Source organism: Ptiloglossa arizonensis, chromosome 2 (assembly GCF_051014685.1).
Source record: "Ptiloglossa arizonensis isolate GNS036 chromosome 2, iyPtiAriz1_principal, whole genome shotgun sequence".
Lineage (NCBI taxonomy): Eukaryota > Metazoa > Arthropoda > Insecta > Hymenoptera > Colletidae > Ptiloglossa > Ptiloglossa arizonensis.
Genome location: NC_135049.1, coordinates 5,129,744 through 5,153,380, shown reverse-complemented (window position 1 = coordinate 5,153,380; position 23,637 = coordinate 5,129,744). Strand labels below are relative to the sequence as shown.

The following is a 23,637-nucleotide window of genomic DNA, read 5'->3' as shown; positions in this document are numbered from 1 at the left end:
AGGTTATTTAGTTAATCTTAATCTATTAAGTGTTTCCTTGTTTTCCATTTTTCAAAACAGCTGGTCAGGTAAGTATATATTGTTAAATATAGACCAGAACGACAAAATTTTGAATGATAAAAAATAAAAAAAGAAATGATACCTTCCTAAATAATTCTTAAATTTATTCTAATGCTTACCTCCAGAGACGAGACACTGTAATTTCATAACTCCACCATCTTCGTACGGACCTGCTACCGTTGTTACGGTTTTTCCATGCTCGTCGATAATATTTGGTTCTTGTGGTGGCACTGCAATGCAAAAGAAAAATGTTTCTATTTAACTTAAAATTCTTTCTGCAAATAACAGTGCTACTAAATTTGACGAATAATCCTTCGATAGGAAGAATTATTCTCTTCTCTTTAATTTCATTGCTCGCATTGACAACGGTTTATCCAGCGCATAAATATTATTTTGTGAAAATTTATATCATATTTAGACCGACATTACGAAAACGACCAAAATAATATTCTTTAAAATCACTGGTCAACTGCATTTTCAGGGATATCTTCTTTGATATTGAATGAACATTAATCTACAATTGTGTTAAAAAAAAAAAAATGAAATATTCATTCAGGATCAATTTCTCGCGCGAAGAGAAATCAAAAAGCTCTTGACTATTTTGGAATCTGAAGTTTCGTTATCGAGATACAGGCAATTAAAATTTATTCGCGTGATTCACGGTAAGTACCATTTATATTCCACTCGGCTGATTGCATTGCGGTAAATATGCACACTCACACATGAAAATCATGTGTTTATGATGATCATGCGCGTAAAGTATTTTAGTGCTTGTATCTCGATAACGTAGCTTCAGATTACAAACTGTACAAACATTTTTTCATTTATATTAACAGGTGGAAATTGATACCTAAAAAGATGCTACATTTTTCCATATTTCCATTTCGTACATTTCAAAAATTTTATATTATACTTTCGAGTTTGGAATCTTTTTTTGTAAGTAAGAATCAAAGTGTCTAACATACAGCCTGTGAGGTTGCTTAGAAATTACTCTCGTACAAGATAGTAGATAAGCGCTGTAGCTCTTGAACCGTGGTGGATGTTAGGTTTAAATTTTGCACGCGTTAGTGAAAGGAATACAGCCAGGTACTTGAGATACACTTAAGTGTATGAAGCGACAGCTTGGATAGTACAAACTGCTCAATATGTGTTTCGTCGCTAATTAGTAATTATGCTATCGCGTATGTCTTTAACGCGATAGCTTTAAGGGTTACCCTTACAGTGTGTCTACATCCTTAATACGCTAATGTCAAAATAACATACAAAATTCCTGAATAACATACAAATTCTTGACTCTCGACATACGACTTTGTTTCTACTTTCACCTTCTACTGTTTTTATCACTCGACTATATTTCTTCCATCCAGTATAAAATTTATGATGACTTAAGAACAAAAAAGTATCAGCGAGTCTGCTACGTTAACAAGTTTGTTTTTTATTCTCTTTTTACTTTATTTTACGAGTCTTTTGCAGTCAGTATTTGCCACGCAATTGAATGGTGACAATGATTAGAAGAACGAATATGTAGAAATTTCAATCTTACTCTGTTATAAATTTTGCTCGCAGGCTTGTATGTGAACGTTTTGGCTGAACTTTTATCATGATAGATGTATCTTACATTTTTATTGCATCTTGTTGCAGTCAGTATTTGCCATGCAATTGAATGGTGACAATGATCAGAAGAACAAATACGTAGAAATTTCGATCTCACCCCGTTATAAATCTTGCTTACATTTTTTGCTTTACATTTTCTTACATTGCAAATCATAAAAGTCATGCTGGTTTAATATTAACGTAACTTGTTTTTGTGTAAATTGTAATTATATAGAGTTTATCTAGACAGAAAATAGTATAAGTGGAGCTATATTATTTTTAGTAAATACAAATTAGTTCTTTTCGTTATAAATAATTTTCAAAATATTATTGATTATTAAAAATATAAAATGAAACTCATTCTTTCATTACGAGAAGTTTATCGAATCAGTGATGGTATTTAAACAGGAACGAAATTATTCTGTTTCTTAATAGTAAACATTTGATTAGAAGGCTACGCCAATGAAGCGAGGATGTAAACACACTGTGCCTTCTTCTCGTGGACGAATAATACTTGGTGGGGTATGTGAGAATAGAAACTTTCGTTAGGGCTGGAGATGAGTAATTGATGTCTTTACGAGTCAAAGCCCTCGTTTCAACGGTTAATCGGTTGACCACAGTTATGAGCCAATTAACGTCACAGTTAGAGGTGACGAGCGAGGCATAACCGCAGGATTGGTACCTACCAGCACCCAACACAGAATTGGAAGTAAGGAGAGATGGGGCCTGTTTATGCATATGCACTTGAAACTGTGCTTTTGTCTGATCGAGCTATATATACTTTTTTAGTACGATTAGAAAGAAAAATTAATATATAAACAATTCTTAAAAACTATTTGTTTCGTGTGTGCAGTAGCATTCCTTTCCATGAAACATTAAATTAATTTTGTGTCACTGATTCAATTAAAGTGAACCTCGTGAAAATTTCGATTATTCACTGGCTGCTTCCTTCCTTCCTTTGTTAAATCGAACGATAAGACTTTTATTATGAAATTATATTTAGGTAAATAAAGCCATTTAAATTTGACGTTTCTTGCACTATATTTGAAACAGACAGATCACCTATTTCTCATTTCATTTTGTCTTAATGTTTGCGCGTATAGTGTTTCAATTTTAATTTCATAAATGATCAAATTTGTATGCCATTATTTTCTAAGTAATGACCAACACTTGACACAGTATATACATTGTTTTACTTAAGATGCATTCATCGTTGAGATAGCACTTTTCCGGAAGAACAATTTATGCCAGATGCGTATACCTCGATAGCGGAGTTGTCTATCGCGGGGTAGTCTTTTCAAATGGCCAACTCGCGCTCGCCTTGGATTTTCTCCTTTATTTACAGATCAACTCTGAACCTGTACAAATTTCCAAGTCAAATTTCACCTCAACGATAACACAACATCTGTACATTTGCTTCCAGACCAATATTCTATGCGATGGTAACTTTACTATGTAAAAATATATATTTCTTTTTCCAATATGTAAATATCTTAGCCTTGATAGGAATCGAAATGTAAATATCGAAAATATAGAAGAAAAAGAATAGTATACTATTCCACTCGAGGGAAGAGAAACACGAAGAAGTTCTTAGATACGTACAAAATGCTTAATTCTGGATCTTACCAGAATTCTGGACCTACCAAAGTTCAACTAAGACTAAAAGTGTTATTTTATACTTAGCGTCAAAGATCGTGATTTTTCGAAATTCGCTCGAATAATTTTCACGCGTTTTTTTCATCGTGTACTTTTTCACGATTAATTTCCCATCTATCTAGATGACATGTGTCAAGTTTCAGGTTAATCGGTTCGACGTTTTAAAAATAGCGCGAAATTCAAATCGACCGGTGATGATTGGGACACCCTGTACATCACTGGCATCTGAACGCGACACTAACAAGTATGTTGTACGTAGGATCTGTGAGCTTCTTTACAACGAAGACACTAGCTTGTTATGGCTGTCTCTTTGGCGTTGCGTTGTTTCTCTAACAGAGAAGGAACGCTTGGAATGGAAAGCAGACATGCTAGAGGTGTCTACATTAGACAGTGTTGATACATATAACAAATTAGTAAAAAAAATTGAGATTTATTATATGCTTTTGATAATGACCAGGTTCGTGGTCGAAAAGGTTCATTTTCATTATCCATTTAAGTCGTTTACTTCAAGAAGATTAAATAACAAATGTTTGAATTACCAAGTTCTTTTTATATATTAATATCCTTTATCAGTTACGATTACTAAACATCTGGCAATCTATTAAGTGTTTTTTTTTTTACTCAAAATGTGAGCATTGCAGTAACCAAAGTGGTAGCCGTCAGTTTTATGTATTTAATATTTTTTATAAACATTAATATTATTATATTTTGATACAAACCTATCACTGTGAGATGAATTCTTGAATTTCTGGTGGGACTCTTAGCAAAATCTACTCGACATCTGTATTCACCTTCGTCCTTTTCTTCGATGTGATTTATATTTAAGGTTGCTGGGTCCGTGACTGTCCTGAAGAACGCTCGGTCGTTCAGGTGGTCTTTGTCGTTCCAATGAGAAGGTTTTTCGAAATGTTTACCCCTCATATCGTAACTGGAACAAAGCATCTTTGCTTTAGGGTTTCGAGATGCAAATATGTTTAATTCGAATCAAATTATACTATCTTAAATAAATAGAGTAGGGTCGAAGGTAAGAATAAAATATATCTCTTATACCAGTTACATTATACGTAATGATAATTAATACACCATCGTTTTAGTACACGAGTTTATGATAATTAGAAAGTGTTCCAGGAATTGAGCATTGTTACGCATTTCACCTCCGGGATGAGCCTGAGAAACCTTTTTGTCATAGACACAGGGTGAGACAAAATAACCTGTTATAAATCAGTAGCTGAAGAACAATTGTACTGTAAAAATTCTTTATTCGGTTTCACTGGTAAAAACTGGAAAGAAACTACGTCAAAGATCTTAAATTCTAAAAAAGCAGATATCGTTTAAAAAAATAGTGTCACACTGTCCTGTTCCCTTCTTGATATTAAGGTGATCTGTCATATTGATAGCTTTAATTTTTTCGAAATTTTCTAAACAAAGGAACAGATTTTTTGATCGAAACAGATATAAAATGAACGTTTTTAAGTACTTATTTAAAAATACTCCAAATCGATAAAGTGATTAACTTCTTTTCTTGAGACGAGCTATTGTCTTTAACGCAAAGGAAGTGCAAAGCTCCAACTTAACAGTTCACCTCTTAACCTGTTCACCTTTAACAGTTTGCTTTTATTGCCCTTCGAAAAAGTATATATTTTCAACGTATTCGGTTTAGCGTGTCCCTAGATTTTTTATTATATCTTGATAGAGATATTGACTTGTAACAGGATACGTGACTCACTCTATACGTAGGTAGCTACCACAAAACAATCGTTTCACTTGAAAGGAAGGTTTCTCTCACTCGGCACGATTCTCAATTAGATGGTTGGTAACATTGCCCAATTTCTCTAACAGAGACCAAACTTTCAGTCACAGAAGCTCGTTGAGTTGGAAAAGTCGTTCCCTCTCAACATTTTCCCGGAGGATAACAATTTATTTGCCCTTACTGTATACTCGATTCGTTAAATTCATGTCACGTAAGGTGAGCATCAAAACGAGTTATACCTTTCTATTTATATTGTTTACGATATATATATTCCGATATCTTATATTTATGTTGATATATTGTTTCAGCAAGATTGAATATCGCACGTTAAATATTAATATAAACAAATAGAATGGCAAGAAGGTAGCAGGTGTAACATACGAAATTAAAGAAAAATGATGAGGAACGAAGAGGAGAATCAATATCTACGAGGATTTTAACATAAAAATTGAGGTAGGAGAAACGACTGTCTGTCGAATTGAAAGCTGATGTAAGAGGAAGATTTCAAGATAAGATACTTATGGGAATTGAACGCTTGTGGAGAGAACTCAAGCTCCGAGTCCATAAGTACAGATATCCGAATAATATTGAATTATTCAAAGTTTTAATAGAAAATTGAAATAAAATCTCTCAGATTACATTACTGTTTCGTTGCAGAAGATGTAGGTATAGAGTTTTGGAAATAAAATATTACAGGGAAACACACCTGTTCGATTAAAAAAACTTTCGGACAGTATTATGGAATACTCACTATTCTGACATTGTTTATTTTACAAAATAAAATGACAAAATTAATAACAACAGAAATGAAGAATAATATCAACGAACGTTTATCTTAATAGAACATAAATTTCGTGTCTTTTCTTTAAAGAAATTTATGCCTAACACCATTTAAGGCCTTCTTCTAATATCACTCGTACTTGGAAAATGTTTGATAAATTTAATTTTTAATTTTAACTTTTCCGGTACTATGCAATTTCTATTCTTCGATAAAATAATTGTCATTATATTATTTTGATATCGTTATTATTTTCACACCAAATTATCCTTATGGAAGAATATTTCAATAAGGAAAGGGATACTCCATAAAGACATACTTCATCAACCTGGAGTACTTGGAAGCAAAAAGTTAATAAAAATAATAGTTTTGCAGATGGTTCGCAGCTGTCCAAGAACCCAGGTTATGGTTATTGTTGTCTAAATTAATTAATTGTGTACTGCAATAAAATTTAATTCTCGGAGGTTTGCATTAAATATGTTACATTCGATAGTACATTATAATGGATAACGCAGAAATTCATGGTTTGGGTATTCCAACGCGAGCTTTAAAACTGTAAAACTAATATTTCCTAATATTTTTTTTTTATTACTCACCTATAGATAGGCGTAATATCGCTTTTGTACCAGACGACCAAAATGGCGGAGTCATTTTGTCGTGGGGGACGTATATCGCATGGCAACTCCGCGGTACCCTGAATGACTGCTCTTGTTGCTATAGTTGGTCCTGCAACAGAAAACAGTGTTCCATAATAATTTATTACAAAATTTGATCAATTGTTCCTTGACCAATTGATCGTGAATTCCATAAGCTTCTACTCAATTAGCGAGAGAAAGTAGTGTATCTCGATCAAAGAAGGATAAAGAGTTGTTTCTGTAAGTCAAAGCGCTCATTCCTATTCATGAACAATTGGATATGCCATAACTGATGAGGTGCCAGTTAGGGAGCAACCACAGGAGTTGTATATTCTAGCACTTAAGACACAGAATGAGAAACGAAGGAAGATGAGACTCCACGTTAATCATACTCACACTTGTTTACGCATGCGTATCTAGAACTTCGCTTTTGCTTCGTCAAATACAGGGTTGTCCCAAACATCGTCGATCGATTTGAATTTCGCGCTACTTTTAAAACGTTGAACCGATTAACCTGAAACTTGACATGTGTCATCTAGACAGATGGGAAATTAATTGTGAAAGGTCATGAAAAATTTTTGGAAAAGATTGGTCGTCTGTAAGAAAACCGAGGCGATTATTTGGAAGATTTCTTGTTCTATTATTAACTCCCCAGTTTGTACTTAAAAAAAAGAAATATAGAGATTACTTAAACCGTTTGAGTTTTATTCAAAAAGTAAATCGACCGGTGATGATTGGGACATGCTATAATACATCCAGTGATTCGGATTCGTGTCACGTGAGGGACCAATGTCTCTATTTATGCTACCATTTCTTCCTTGCAGTATGACTTTACTTGTCGCGTAGCTGAAACTCTAGATGGCACTACTGCAAATGGTGTTGGGGCGTTACAGTTTAAGACATTTTTTTACTCTATATATGTTTAAATACACTTTTTAAATTGTACACATCGACAAAACATTTTTTAAATTGTATACATCGACAAAACATTTTTTAAATTGTATACGTCGACTTCATGGAAACGATTAATGTTTTACTCATCAAGTAAAGTTAAGAATTTAATTTTCTTGAATGTTAATTGTTGGGATGTAAATTATTTTTATTTTGTTTATTAAATTATTACTATTGAAAACGATTACCGGTCGTTTTAATAGTCGATCACGTTCAAAGCTCGAAAATTTTATTTTATTATTTGACAAATTGTTTTCTTATTTTATTGATTTTGTGTGGTATGAATTTTTTATCCGCGTATAAATATTCTCTTCCATTTTATAAATGTGCAAATGTTCTATGCCCCTAATCATTGTAGTTTTGATGATAACGCGTGTACCGAAAAATGTGTCTGTAGGAATAAAATATTATATATCGGTAAAGTAGATGTAAAAAATTCTAGATATAAATTTTTATCTAACAGGTGGCATTGCTAATACTATTCATACGTGTACAATTTAAAAACGTGTTGTATACACAATTGTGTTTCATAAATTTCATACGTTTTCCAACGTATGTATGTATATCGAATCGATAACGGCTTTAAAAAATATTTTACTATGCCGTATTACGTTTTATGCAATGAAAAATTATTTCGCTTGGTTATGTATTCGGTAAACGTATTATCTGTCCTAAAATATGTACGAGGGAACAGGAACCGTGCACACGATTATCTATTATAACGAAAATCTAGATGAAAAATTAACGATGATATTGGTACCTGTATTAACATGCGATTTCACGCTCTAGAAAACAATGTTTTCAGTGAACCTATCCGATTTCCTTTCGAGTAAAATGTCGGAGAATCGAGGAGAATATTTGTGTAGGAAACAAAGGAGTTGAGAACAACGTAAGAGAGAAACCGTCTGCCAGAAAGCGGAAACGTTCTAAATAACTGTGCCAATTGTACTGGGTATCCAAAAATTGGATCAAACTGCCGATATGGCGGTATTCGACGAATACAAATTACCAATATATATTACACGATTATAGATATGCTTTCTTGACACCTAATGAGATTATTATTTACAATTATATCTCGATCTTACTCAGTATTGATGCACAGGATAATTAGGAAGACTAGAGACTTTAGTTTATTGCTGGAACAGCTGTAAACCAATTGACTCTGCGACACGTTTGATACAATCTGGGGCAATTTGAAAGAAATAGGCATTACTTGGTCTTCAGAAGCATTTGGTGTACTTAGAGAAAGTTAGGGATCTTCTTTTATTCCTTTTTTAGACTAGTAACCTCAGCACACTACTTAACACTACTGGCGAATTATGCCATACGTTTACTTCGTTTAATACTCGGAGCCTTTAGGTACCCTAGACTTTAGGTACTCAATGTAAGCTCGTATCGTATTATTTGTTTTTGCTTACTCCTATTTCTAGAAATCATGACATGGATAATAATAATTGATGATGAGAATAGAAGGTCGAATAAACATATCTAATATTGCTTTGCAATGTTTATATATCATCGCGTGAAACTTCATTCTCACAATTATTTTCATTGTTTGTTAGCTCGTTGAAAGCTCAGTTATAATTAATAATAATCATAAATCGTATAGTAAAATGTTGTTAAATCTTCGACCAACAATTTTCTGAATTCAAGAAATGTATTTTCTATCGCTTAGTTTTAGTTTATCGTTTGTCTTCTAATTGACATTTTTATCTAGACAGGTATTTATCCATCTTTAGCTAAGATGAACGTTACGTCCTCCCAGGTCCTCAGATCAGGATTCCTGTTTTGGTTTCTTCAATTCGAAGTATGGTACATTATATAATTGTTATTGTCATTGTTATCGTTGTCGTTATTCTTTCTATTGCTATCAATGTCATTGCTGTTTACTGTTATTACTATTATTATTATCTGATGGAATTGCCCGAACAGACGTGACTGAGTATTAATGAAATCCCTTAATAGGAAAGTGCCACATTATTCAGTGTTTATCAAACTTCAGGTGCAATTGCGATCGATAGTTAGATAAAGTAGTAAACACAGCTCGAATAAACAGATTGGATAAACACTGTTGACCTATCCTTAGACCAGTGCTGTCCAACATAAGCTGTATAAGCTATGGAGCTTATGTTGGACAGCGCTGACCTAATGTATCAACGGGCATGCTTGTTATTATTCCCTTGAAAGTTTATACTCAAGTCACGAGATTTTACTACAGTATTCTCATACTTCCGTTTGTAGAACGTTTTCTTAGAGTTCTTATTCATTGATCATATCGGTAAAGTATGGTTTCAAAATTTTTAGACATTTTTTATAATCATAAAACTAGACTTTAGGAACTCATTTTAAAAGATTATACATAGATGAGAAGTTTTGACATTTTCATCAAATAAAAATGTATGAAGTACTATCCAGTCAAACGTATTACACTTTCATTAATTATTCTTTTAGCTAAATTATCGTTTTACCATAATATATATATAGCTCTATATCTTATACAGCTTATGTTGGACAGCACTGGTCTAAGGATAGGTCAACAGTGTTTATCCAATCTGTTTATTCGAGCTGTGTTTACTACTTTATCTAACTATCGATCGCAATTTCGATCGTTTTCAACGAAGAATCGATAATGTATTACCACGATAAAAAAAAAATGTTGTAAACTTTAATATACTTACTTTGTGATATTTCCGTGTACATTATTGTATCGTTATATTTAATTTTGCAGTTGACTGTATGTACTTTAGCAATCTTTTAAGAAAGCTACCCGTTAGTATTTCTCTAGAACTCGGTTTATGACACGAACGTTTGAAGTACCGCTATTTTTGAGAAGCACCTAGAAGGACGAGTGTAAAACCCGGGGTTCGTGGCCTAGATATTGTATTATTGTCGCAAACTTTCATGCTTCTGCTGACCATGTACGTTTTCAGCGTCTCACTGCTGTGTCCTCAATAACGATTGACGTATCATAAACTTACAAACCGTCAGGTGTCCACAGTGGCCTCGAGGGATGATAAGTCTTGGGTCGAGGTCTTTTGTAACGTTCCGTGTAACAAACGTACAGATCATATGCAACAAAGTGGAAATTGCAATATGGAGAATAGTGTCTGTTAGCGTTTGCAGCTGCCAAATTGTGCGTTACGGTTATGTTTACATCTTTTTATCGGTATACATACCTTAGATTCGTGTTATGACAAATACATTTGAATAAAAGGAGATTGAACTGGAAAATAATAGATAGATTTTTATAGAAGTGTATTAACACTATAAATCGAATGTTTCGTGTACCTGGACTGACCAAGACTATTTCAACGAATCTATTCTTGTTGTATGTCGTGGTTGAATATTCAATTACTCCAAGGAGTTGGTAAATAGTCGCGTTTGGCTGGAAGCCAAATTGTTCATCAATGATAATACTATGTTTGTCCAAGTGTTGCTCGATATGTTCTTTTATGACTTTTTTGTATACTTTGCTGTGTATGCTATGTGGGCTAATGAGTCTATAGTTTTCAGGAGCAGTGTCGTTCTTCTTGAGTTCGAGGATGGGAATTAGTTTGGCCAGTTTCCAAGCTTGTGGAAAGTAAATAAGTTGAAACGATTGTTTCAGAATGTAATAGATTTGCAAGACGATATTTTTTGAGCGCTATTTTAATTTGATTTATTATTTGGTCAATCTTTTACGATGTGTTTTATTTTGAAAGCCAAGAAAGAGTGTTTGGTTCATCACTTGAGTTAATCGAGTTAAATGTGATTTATAATAGTCGATCGTACTAAATGTAATTAAATTTTTGAAATTTGAAACGCGATCGACTCGATTTAAACGACCGATGATTGTTATTGGGAAACGATTGTTGTTAGGAAACGGTTGTTGGGAATATTAAAATTAATAAAAAAAAAAAGGGTAGCACTACTCTGCCACAGATCATATAGGGTGTCTCAATCATCACTGGTCGATTTACTTTTTGAATGAAACTCAAACGGTTTAAGTAATCTTAATGTGGCCAAATGGCCGCCTTGGCTTTTTTTTACAGATCACCGATCTTTTCCAAAAATTTCTCACGACGTTCTCGTACGAACTCGGGTCAATTTCACCAATGACACGTTCGATGTTGTCTTTCGGCTTTGGAATTGTCCCTGAATTATTGGCATAAACTTTACCTTTGACTCCAAAGAAAAAAATCCAAAAGTGTCAAATCGCATGATCTTGGTGGCCAATTGACATCACCTCTTCGAGAAATTACGCGTTGCGGAAATTTTGTTCGCAAAAGCGCCATTGTTTCGTTCGCTGTGCGACAAAGGGCACCATCTTGCTGAAACCAAATATTAACCAAGTGTCACCATATCGTTTCCCATTCACAGTAACCACTTCGCCATTATTTTCGAAGAAAAATGGCCCAATCGCGCCTTTTGACCAAAAACCGCACCAAACAGTGACTCGCTTTGGATGCATTGGCAATTGTTCAACCTGTCGTGGATTTTCCGAGCCCCGTATGCGACAATTTTATTTATTCACGTAGCCACCGAGGTGAAAATGCGCCTCGTTGCTGAGGATGATTTTGTCGAAAAAACGCCATGAATACTTCGTAATACGCCTGAGTAATTCCCACGTGTTCTTTCACCGTGTACTTTTCCATAATTAATTTTCCATCTGTCCAGATGATACGTGTCGAGTTTCGGGTTAATCGGTTCGACGGTTTAAAAATAGCGTGAAATTCAAATCGACCGGTGATGATTGGAACACCTTGTACACGAACACCTTGTTCATTGTGCGCAGCATAATGAAACTCGTATTCAGGCAAAGAATGTATAAGGATCAGGTAGATGGCAACGGAACAAAGAGACTGGAAATCATTGTGGTAGTTATTTTGATTTCGTTTACCCCTTTCTACGCGTAGAAACAACTGAGCCAACCGAGGTAGCTAGCTAAGCTGATAATCCTCGGGCCAGACAGTGTCGAGAAATCTTACGACTGTGCTCAGCTTGGCGCCAACTTCTATGGGAGTATTCACCTCTGCTACTTCCTTACATCACACGAAATGTTCCAAAATTGTATATTCCAGAAGTGTCTGAACTGTGATCAAGCCACAACTAATAACTTGCTCGATAAGTTTTGTCGATCGATAAGAAATGACGCTATTAGGTTCGTCGTTTCATTTTTCTAAAGATGTTACTACTGTTTTATGAACATGTGCTAAGTTTCGTGTAGATTTATCGACTCATTTGTATATTTACAGTCGTTTAAAGTTGAAGTGTCATTGTAGTTTTTTTACAATGGAAAAAACGACAAAACTTATTGAACAATCCGGTATAAACAGAACTATTTTTCGGATACCTTCTGACAGCTGAGCTAATTTCGATACATAATTTTATCTTGGATCGTGGCTGCGTTCTCCTAAGCAGATGATAACGAAACGGCTCCATTGTAATTTTAATTACAACATTCAGGTTCTTAAACTATGCGGTATTTCATAAAACGTGGAACTCGTTTCAACGTTGGACGGAGGACATGAGAACAATGATAAGAGTTCGTATAGGGGTGGGTTCTTTTCGACTTTGTTCCCGATTTATAGCCATTTTCCTACTCCAGTAGTTTTTAATGACAAACTCAATTAGTATATTTTAATAATTGGACGTATTGTTAGTCTATACGTGTCTTTACTCAGCCTTTAACTATTACATTTTGATACTTTCTATGTGAAATGGTAATACTCATTAAAAAATGATACAAGTTTTTTGAAATGTAAATATGAATATAGAAGGGATTCGGTATGACTGACATAAGGTACAAATTAGAAAATATGTAGCCATTTTATGTGAAAGAATGAATCGAAAAAATAAAATAAACTTTCTCCGTACGAGGCTTCATTTTCGAGAAAATCGATTTTGAAAACTTATCAGGATGCGCATGCGATTGAGTAAGATTTGAGTAACGTGTCTGTCCATTACTCGTTACTTCTACTTGTTGTTGTTGGTGTTTTTTTAAACATCGATTTTTACTATCTTCTAACTGATTAGAACCAGTCGATACAGATAATACCACTATAAATCAGTACACGTGTACCCGGTGAATGTTTAAAATCGATTTTCTTGAAAAGAAACCTCGCACGAAAAAATGTTGTTCCATAATTTTGATTGATTTTTTCACGTAGAACTTTTCCACGTTGGTAAATCTTGCCTTGATTATTAATTCTAAATTCACTCTGAGGAATATTTTGTTGGCTGAGTAATTAATTATTAGTAGGCGCGAGGATCTTATTTATAGGAAATGTTTTCAATTTGTAATCACGGAGAGATATTTCCTTCGACCAAACGCGAGACGTAGACCACCATTGTTGCAGTTTGTGTTTTTCAAATAAATTCCTAGAGGCGTGCACGAAATCTGCATTCCAGCATTCCGCGCGTGACAATGAGATCATCGCTGGAAGATATAGCTGGAAATTATACACCCTGATTTTCATACCGGAGATGTGCACTCGCGTGATGTGTATCGTCCTCTTCGTGTTCCAACAAATTGCTGGAAACATAGTAACGGTTACGTTTTGCTTTTATCGACGTTTCGAATGTGTTTTTAGAACTACTCCTGAGAAGCTATCGCGTTTCACCCTTATCGACGTTTGTGAATGCATTTCTAGAAATTCACCTGCATTTCGACATTGTTTCGTAGAAATATACTCGGTTAAATTGTAGTTAAATATACCTGTTAAATTTGAAAATGGTCTGTGTTAAAGTTTTACATATTTAAATATTGTTTCTGTAAATACGTATTCTTTGTTTAATATAGCTCCTTCAGATTGGAATGTTTCTAAAATATAAAGAGGTAGAAAGTATTTTCCAAATATTAACCAATGAATTAATTACGAAGCAAATCGATAACAGAAATTTGAACATTTTCGGTTCGTGAAATCACGTTACAAATTTTATAGAAAGTCTAAGACAAGTTAACAAGTTAAAGGCAAAATTAACAAAAGATTAAGATTCAATTATAAGCAGTTCTGTGTTAACTACGAATAGTATAATGAGATAAAATCTATTAAATGTATATAATATTAAGCTCTGATTGGATTAAAATAAACAACGAGGTTTCAATTTTGTACAATGTTGTGAAAACAATTGAATGTGTCGTTTATTTAAAGTGACAATTTTGTGTTTTCAAATTGTTTAGAATATCAGAATATAGAATATATAGAAAATCAAAAATATATTTTTTTAATGCGTTCCTTTTATTTTCCACTAGAATATATTATATAGTGCAGGTAATAGTCAAAAAGTAATAATAATCGAGTAACGTTTACATTGGCACCTATATATATATAGTTTTATACAAAATCAATATTGTACATACCAGTGACACTATCTTTTAATATTACTAGTAATTATTTATAAAATGAAATTGCACCTATATACTACAGTATTCACACTGACGTTTGGAATATTTTACGAGAAAAAAAATTTCAATTTTGACACTTATATACATTGTTTACTGCAAATACATTTTAATTACGAACAATGTAGACGAGCTAATTTCGCTTATTGTTAGTTTTTAATGTAACAGCTCTTGGTTCGTCACTTCTTGTAGGGTTAACCGGAGCAATAGTTTATCGTTTGGAAATAATAAAGTTATTCTGGTGTAACTAAGGTCTACTAAAATCCTTCAATCACCCTCTCTTTTGAACGATATCGACCGATGGTTGTGTTCTTGAGTGATGCGCCGGGTTGAAGTACCTCGAAATGAAGAAGAAACGTAACGGGTGAACGAAGCAATAGCGGTTGAAATGGAAGAAGCGGAAGAGATTACCGCACGAGAAGCTTTACTGGAATCGAATTCATCCTCTAAAGACGATATCGTGGAATGGCTCTTTGGGGGTGAGAATTTATTTTTATTTGCTTTTTATTTAGCCAAGTCTCCATTTTATCGAACAAAGGAGATTCGAAACACTACAGCAGTTTCCATCATGACGGGAGTGTAGATTTAAAAGCGTTCGATATTCGTTCTGTGTAACTAAACAATTTTAATGATAAAGTCACCAGTCTGCTAACAGTATATTACTAAACGTTTTTCACTGAATTTTGAATTTTGAATTCAAGAGAATTAAATTTTACGTAAAAGAATCGAATAGACTTTTCCCTGATCGTCTCTGGTAGAGTCCAAATTAAATAAAATCTGATTTATTGCATTTCTGATACGGTATGTAAACAATAGCCATTTTCACGAAAAGTTTTCAGTTCGTGTCTGGAGAAAGTGATGCGGTAGAACTCCAGAGACAACGTTGGTCACGATTAAAAGCACTGTGGAATGGAAGTCAAATTACCGAAGTCAGCTGTTCGGTAAGACAAATACTAATTTTAGCGTGACTATCGAAGAAACGCAATATTCGAGATTACACACTTTACGGCAAAGCTGGATTGTTTGTCTATCCACGAACTTCAAAGCTTTCTATTATTATTCCTTTATTCATTATAATAAGATAGGAAACCCTTACTGTGTATTTCAAGGAACTTTGGACATGGAACGATAGATTTTGCACATCAAATTTTAGCATATCAAGTTTTAACATATCAAGTTTCAGCACACCAAGTTTTAGGGCATCAAGTTTTAGCATATCAAGTTTTAGCTTATCAAATTTTAGCATATCAAATTTTAGTTTATCAAGTTTTAACATATCAAGTTTTAGCACACCAAGTTTTAGGGCATCAAGTTTTAGCATATCAAGTTTTAGCTTATCAAATTTTAGCATATCAAATTTTAGTTTATCAAGTTTTAACATATCAAGTTTTAGCACATTAAGTTTTAGCATATCAAGTTTTACCTCATCAAGTTTTAACATATCGTACTAGAAAGAGAAGTCCAAGGGTTATGGAACGTTGTTTTGGCTCCGAGTTTTTGTTAAAGCAACAATTATACAACATATTTTACAGGAGAGTAACAATAATCACAAACGGTGAAAGTACAGTCGTATGAAAGGTATATTGATATATATTAATTCTTATTCTTGTAGGCCAGATTTGGTTTCTCGTTTGTCAAAGATACTTGATAATTGTTCAGAAAATTTGTACGAAAATTTTGTTTCTAAACAAAGGGATTGGGGAACGAAACACCGGGATATCTTAAATACAAGTATTAACGGTGGCTCTCTTCCAAAATACCTTGTGGCAGCAAGTTCAGGTCGGCGATCCCAGTAAACAAACAGGCGTTGCAGCTTGCTGCGACGTTATCGCCAACGCACCCAGACTACGAATGGAATTACTAAGAGGCAAATGTATTCTCTATGTTTGCTTTTCACCATTCCCTTTCTCATGCAACACCTCTACTTGAATGTGTACTTTTATGAATAGGCAAAGTTTGAACTGCAGTGTGTACAGCAATAAAATTTGAAATGTCATAGATTTACTTAACTCTAGTGCATTGTTGAAATAATTGTTACAATGAAACTGTTCTGGTCAAATTGACCAGAAATGGAAAAGTATTATAATATTTAAATAAATTCGATTTTCGTTCATGATGGATAATTTATTACAAATATGGAACAAAGAATTACATATTATTCGTATACTACCTTTATGTAAAGTATAAATAATTCTTTTAATAGTACGGAAGATCATAATAGAGTTTCGATGCTTTATAAATAACTGAAATTGAACGAAAGTAGTAATTTATAACTAGATTGTTATAAACGTTAACCGAGATTTATTTATTCATCTTTCACCAACAATTACCGAATATTCTTTGCATGTATGATTTTTTCATACCGAGTAAACTGTAATAGAACATTTACAGAACATGCAGAACAACAAACTTCTTCATGATTTATTTTCGGTTTTACAGTTGCAAACGATGTAATGCACAAATGCATTATTTTTCTACACGATTCGAACTATTTTTAACAAAAATTGATTTTTTAATGGCCCAATTAGAAATAATCGATGTTAATTACGCGAATTATAACATAAATGAACTTTTTGGTCAACATCCGTCAAGCAATAATTGTTCAGTAACGTTAATACAAATTAAATTTGTAGAAAAATATAAAAAAAAGTATATGAGTGCCATTAAGAAAAAATACCTGACCTTGGAAGAAGAATTACGCTATCGTTGCACGTGACACTTCAATCAGTGCAACTTCATTTTGAAGAGTTCTTTTATAGGACAATAAGTAACGGAGATGTGTTTAAGTGTTTCCTTTTAAACGGTCCACCTTGTATACTTGGATTCGCTCGCGTTATGTCGAGGGAGAATAGCCATTTTATTCCAAGAATCAATTTATTTTATCTCGATCCGAGATTCAGCGTAGCGTGTAGCTACCGACGAGAAGAGAGAATGAGATACACCCAGAGTGAATGAAACAGACAAGCAATGAGCAAGTGTCAATTATATAATAGGTTGCTCAATAAGTTTCGTCGTTCGATAAGAAATAGAAATATTAGATTCGTCGGTTCATTTTTCTAAAGATGGTATTACTGTTTGATGAACATGTGTGAAGTTTCATTCATATATCTACAGTTGTAGATCATTCATATTTCAAAGTTGAAGTGTCAGTAGTATTTTTCTTACAATGGAAAAAACGAAAAAACTTATCGAACAACCTAGTTTCTACTCGGGCAACTCGAAACCGAGTGAACACCCTTCAGACACCCTCTTCACGTATTTTTAGCAATTGGTAACTAGAACATAAAATCTCAAACGAAATTTCGCTATTCTCGATTTTCGTTTTAAAGTTTCGAATACCTGTTGCCAAATAAAAAATTTGTTAAATCCTTGTACGAAACGTTTGTGTTTCCAGATTCTTTATAAACTCTGTTACGATTATTTTGAGTAAATATTGACAATATGATGAAATAATTCATTTAGTTACAAATCATTATACGAATAAGAACATTCCTGAATGGGTAGATATAGTATATTGGTGACATTCTAACAAATACAAAATCTACAGATTATTTATGATAGCGTATTAGTAATAATTATTTAAAAAATAATATAAATTTATATTATATCAAATAATTTTATATTCACTTAAAGACATCAAATTGTCATTTGTTTAAATAGTATTATCATTCAATTTCATTGAGTAAGAAAAACTCGAGTTAACCTTCATTTCAATGTTCAATAAATTTTTACAATTAATTATGTAATGGTAAATAGAAGAACCCTCCTACAAAGTTTCGTTTAAAATAGAAACTTTATTAGAAAAACTTAATGGCGAGAGATGAAATTTACTCGGTATTATTTCGTATACTAGGTACTAAAAGACGAGGAAGAAGTCGACTAAAAGGAATGTCCTGACCATTAAATGTCTTTCACAAACCAACCTTGTTGACAGGAGCTCTTCGTCTTTAGTCTTAATCCGTTTGCGGCGCAAAGGGGGATAAGAGCTTATATATCCTGTTAAACCGCATTCAGACGCTGGTAATTACAGCGTTAAAATTATTGCTTCGGATTAGTTCTCTATTTTATCGTAAGTGTGTACTTCCAACAACTGGTCATCTTTACACTTCAAATATTTTTGAATATACGTTGTTCGTGGAAATACAGTACTATGTTTCAGATTGTGATATAGTTAACTTCTTTTTTTTTTCTTTTTTCATTTGGAATATATGTACAGTAATCTTCGTGAAACTGAAATAATTTCTCCTCGTTACTATTTCTCTCCTCAGTGTTAGCAACCGTCAATTTGTTTGACCAAGTTTAAGGTAAAGCACTTTAACTCAAACAATCTGACCTAACCCAAACAATCTGCACTAAACTGATATACATTGAGAAAGTGTATCGTAAATTCAACGTGCAATAAAAAATATTAATAACTATAATTATGATGTTTTCATTATGATTTGTGTGTCATTATGATATCTGCAGATACCAAAGTCCTTGGTAAAAAAGTATACTGAAACACATAATGCTCACTATGATTAGTAAATGTATAAAGTCACTAGTGTATATAAAATTATTACGTTAAGAGATATGCAACTTAATAAGAATTTATAAATTTCATAGAGGTTGTACGTACAGTTACTGCAAAAAGGTGTTTTTTTTTTAATTCCTTTGAAACATTAATGAAAGCAATAAATGGTACCACTTCCTTCGAGGTACGAACCTCTATACGTAATTGCATCAACTACTTAACCATTTCTGGAAGTAACTGTTTCATGTTTCTTTTAGCGCGTTCACCTTCTCCTAAAATGATGCAACTACATCTTCAAGCTACTCAAAACGGCGTCCTTCTCCTCTGACTAGATTTTCAACAGTTGCCACTTTATCTAGCACAACAGCAATTCTGGAACGTCCACTTCTTCCTTCGTCAGTTAACGATGCCTGACCTTGTTTAAAATTCGCTGTAATAGCGACAAACTGTTGCTTGGGAAGATAGTTGGCCAACAAATATCGCGTTTCCCCTATTTTGGTGCCAGCCATTTTGTTTTCATTCGCTCGTGTATTCTTAATAAGATATAACATGGCGATACTCACAAGTTACGTTTATATTTGCAATTATTGGGCTAACCAGAAAGATTAGAATTAATTCACACAGTTAATAAAACAATAAAAATGGTGTCATTGTCCAAATAGTAGGAGAAGATAACGTGTGAATAATTTGTACTTATTAGTAACATGGAATTAAGTTTGCACACGAAATCTAGGTTAATCTAGCCTAAGCAACATTGTTTCTACACATTCCTTCTTTTGTTATGCACATAGTCATTTTACAGTTAATACCTTTGAAATCTTAACCATCAGTTTTTTGAATTTAATTTAATTTCTTCTTTCCTTTATTAAACTATCCTTGTAATCTTTGAATCAGTTTTGCTATTAATTTATTTCATTCCAAACATTTTGCATATATTTGTATTATATATAGAGTTATATAAATACGACAGTTGAAAATATTATTAAACAGTTTGCTTTCCAGTTCGTTATCTACTAGTATAGAGAAATCCCAATCCCTTTTGGTATATATTCTTTTCATTATAACACTGGAATCTATTCCGAAGAGATCAGAAGCTTCCGCAGCTAGATCAGAACTGAGGTACGGAAAGCACCCTTCACATTCGCTTTTGTGCCAAATGGGACTCCATACAAACCCATTTTTGCGATACTTTCGATACGACAGAACTTCAAAGCTTTTTCAGAGAGTTAATGAAACTGTCACACGTTGTAACACTTTTTACGAGCGCTAAAGCCCTGAAATTCAAACTCTGAAAGCTTGCTTTAAAAACACAAAAACAGTTTAATATTGTATTTATATCTTCAAAAGGAACAAATAATAAAAATAACAAACAATTATAAATTTAAAAATCTTTGTCACTATTTCATTGTGCATTTTGATATATCTTTTTGAATAAATGAATTCTTTGAATAATAAAATTAATTTTATCATTTTTGATCAACATCCTCAAAATTGTAAAATATTTATACAATTTTTTTTAACTTATAAATTAGATATTTGTAAATAATACGAGTTAAGTAATAATAACAATTGGAGAGGTGAAAGTCAAATATAAAAAAAATTAACAATTTGATTAATTTCATTGATTTCTTTACAACATTGCAAATTGTAGAAACATCGTTATAGTTGTAGTACGTTTGATGAAATATTTCGTGGCACCTATTCTTAAATTGTAGGATTTTTGTGATTTTTTCTTTTGTATCAGATTATCTGCAATATACAGTGTAATAAATATAATTTACTTATTAACGCGAGCGTTTTGCAAGCATTTAATTTGACCAATAATTTTCTTTAAGTAAAAATTCAAAGTCTATGTTTAAAAAACCAGAGTATCGTACTTGAATGTGCACGTGTGGGTATAATACGCACGTGAAGAGATTACGTTTAAGGTTATGGCAAATCTTATTCGTTCAGGGGTCATCCTTACACACATTCCGAAAGAAACGTAAGCATAAACTTAGTTAAAAATTTCGATGTCAGTATGTTAAAAAACGGAGAAGAATAGTCTCGAACGAAAGTACAATATAACAATTATAAAACAAACTTTATCGCAAGTTTGTTTCAAACCAGTTTACAATCTCAAGCGAAGCGAATCATTATCGAGAGTTTTCTTTATTGCTCGAATGATTTCTGCTACGAACGAATGTAAAAAAAAAAGAGTTCGTAGCTTCGATAAGCCGATGCATGGTCGATGAATAATGCAGATTTTAGTAACCGTTCTGCTTAAAGAAGTTCGAGCGACGTCGTGTTTCAAAGCACTTGAAACTTACAGCGAATGGCTGCTTTGTTTTCGTTTCCGTAAGAACTCAATATTTTTACTGACTTTTTTCCTTCCTCCGTCTTGGCGAATTGTGTAGCGATTGTGAGCAACAGCGACGAGGAACGATCTAAGAAGTCTAATAGCGTAGCGATCTACAAAGTTCCAGAACTGGCATTGGGTTTATTGCTTGGGAATTTTACGAAAGTTCTCTGGGCACAGAAAACTCTTGCAAAAGTATTAGCTTCGTTTCAAAAGCAAGGGGCCGGGATTGTATTCCGTTTTAATTAACTGAATTCTTCTTTGTTGTAAGATTGTTTTGAAGGACTATGTCGTGGAGGTACTGAAAGTCACTGTTAAGTTCAGATATTAACTGGTGATGTACTCGTGGAAACTTGAAAAAGATCTCTCATGGTAGAAATTGGAATCCTATTTCCTTCTATGGTTAGGTGAACCTTTTGTCTTTGGTTCTATTCGTTGAAGTATTTGAAAACGTCTTTGTTACGTCTGCGAATAATTTTAAATAAACAAATAGTGGCGCATGCAAGCTGTTTTATTGTTTCGTTTCAGAGTATGAATCTATTTTCCTTGGTTTCTGAAACACAGCTACTAAACGATTACAAAATTTTGTGCCAAATTAAGGGAATATGGTCAGGAATATGACGAAAGTTGTACACAATTAATTTTCACATAATTTGGACACGTATCAAATTACTAATTCGCATTAGAAAATAAATATATATCTATTTATACACGAGTAATTAACAATGCTATTTTGCATATAAGGTATTAGGAGTAAAGACCTTGTCACTGCAATGGTCAGTAACGTTCTACATATAAATCTTAAATGACCGAATCTCATTCGTTTCAGAATCCACTAAATCTCCTTTAATTAATGATCATACGGAAACGATATTTGGGCCACAAATGCACCTGATACACGGATAAAGGACACATGACAAATTATGTTGTAATTAAATTTAGTCACCTTAACTGAGGCAGTATATACGTACGTACATAGCGAGTACAAAAAGTTGCTAAACTGGTGGGGTATGCAGTATTCAGCAAAACAAATGAAATAGACTTGTACACGGAGAACAGCTGATTAGTTACTTTACATTAATTTTGGGCTAGTAGTTTTACAAGGTAATACCTTTTTACTGTAGTAATCTTTCAGGGTGTTGTGTATTTTTGTATATTTTCTTAACCATCAAACATTTTTCTGCGCGTTGAAGTAATTAAAAATAGTCATAACAATTTAAACAATTAACATGCATTAAAATATATACGGGGGCCTGTAAATTAGTAGAAAAAGTTTGAAAACAGAAACAATTTTTCAACATGTTTTCCTATTAATGTACAAGTTTCTAATATGTTGAAAATAAAAATTGTACTGCTTTTGAAAGCCTGTAAACGAGTAAGAAAACATAGCAACTTTGTTCATCGGGCCTTCGAAAATAGTACAACTTTTACTCGAATAATTTTTTTCAAAATCTTTTTTAATTTACAAGTTTTACAGACTGAAATAAAAAAGTAGCAGCATACGGCATAGAGTTTCTAAGTTGGACTAATTTATAAAAATTTTCATGAAAATTGGCGTTCGACAGTTCAGTCTCTCTATTGTTAAACGCGTCTATATTTATAATTGTATCGATTCGAGAATCCATATACAAAATTTTATTTAAGTTAATCACATTTTGGAAAACACTGATCTACATTGTTCAAAGTATGTGTGTTCCTAGACTTAAATTTATCGTAAGTATCTTGTAGACATAATTTATATTACTAATAAAAGTGTAAAAGCCATTCCTTTCTTAATGTTTGATAATTTAGACATTTTTGAACGTATTAATTGACTGTAGTGCATCAGTTTTACCGTCATTGACATTCATAACGAGCGATCTGGTTTTGACGATAGAAGGTTAAAAATTAACAACATAACATTAAATTACATAATAATTATTTAAATTACATAATAATCTAAGACTCATCAGTTAACTGTATTTCTCTGTCTGTGA

At 33.0% G+C, this 23,637-nt stretch overlaps 1 protein-coding gene across 3 annotated transcripts in view; it reads right to left on the bottom strand.

The window, feature by feature from the left end:
• The window catches only part of LOC143155285 (nephrin), a 349,292-nt gene that overhangs the window by 12,613 nt on the left and 313,042 nt on the right, over positions 1-23,637 (bottom strand). For all 3 annotated transcript variants that reach the window (XM_076327850.1, XM_076327851.1, XM_076327852.1), the window contains 3 exons: positions 6,434-6,563; positions 4,029-4,237; positions 180-290 (listed from right to left, as the gene is read on the bottom strand). In XM_076327850.1, coding sequence (XP_076183965.1) covers positions 180-290; positions 4,029-4,237; positions 6,434-6,563 — 450 coding nt within the window. The remainder of the gene's footprint in view (positions 1-179; positions 291-4,028; positions 4,238-6,433; positions 6,564-23,637) is intronic.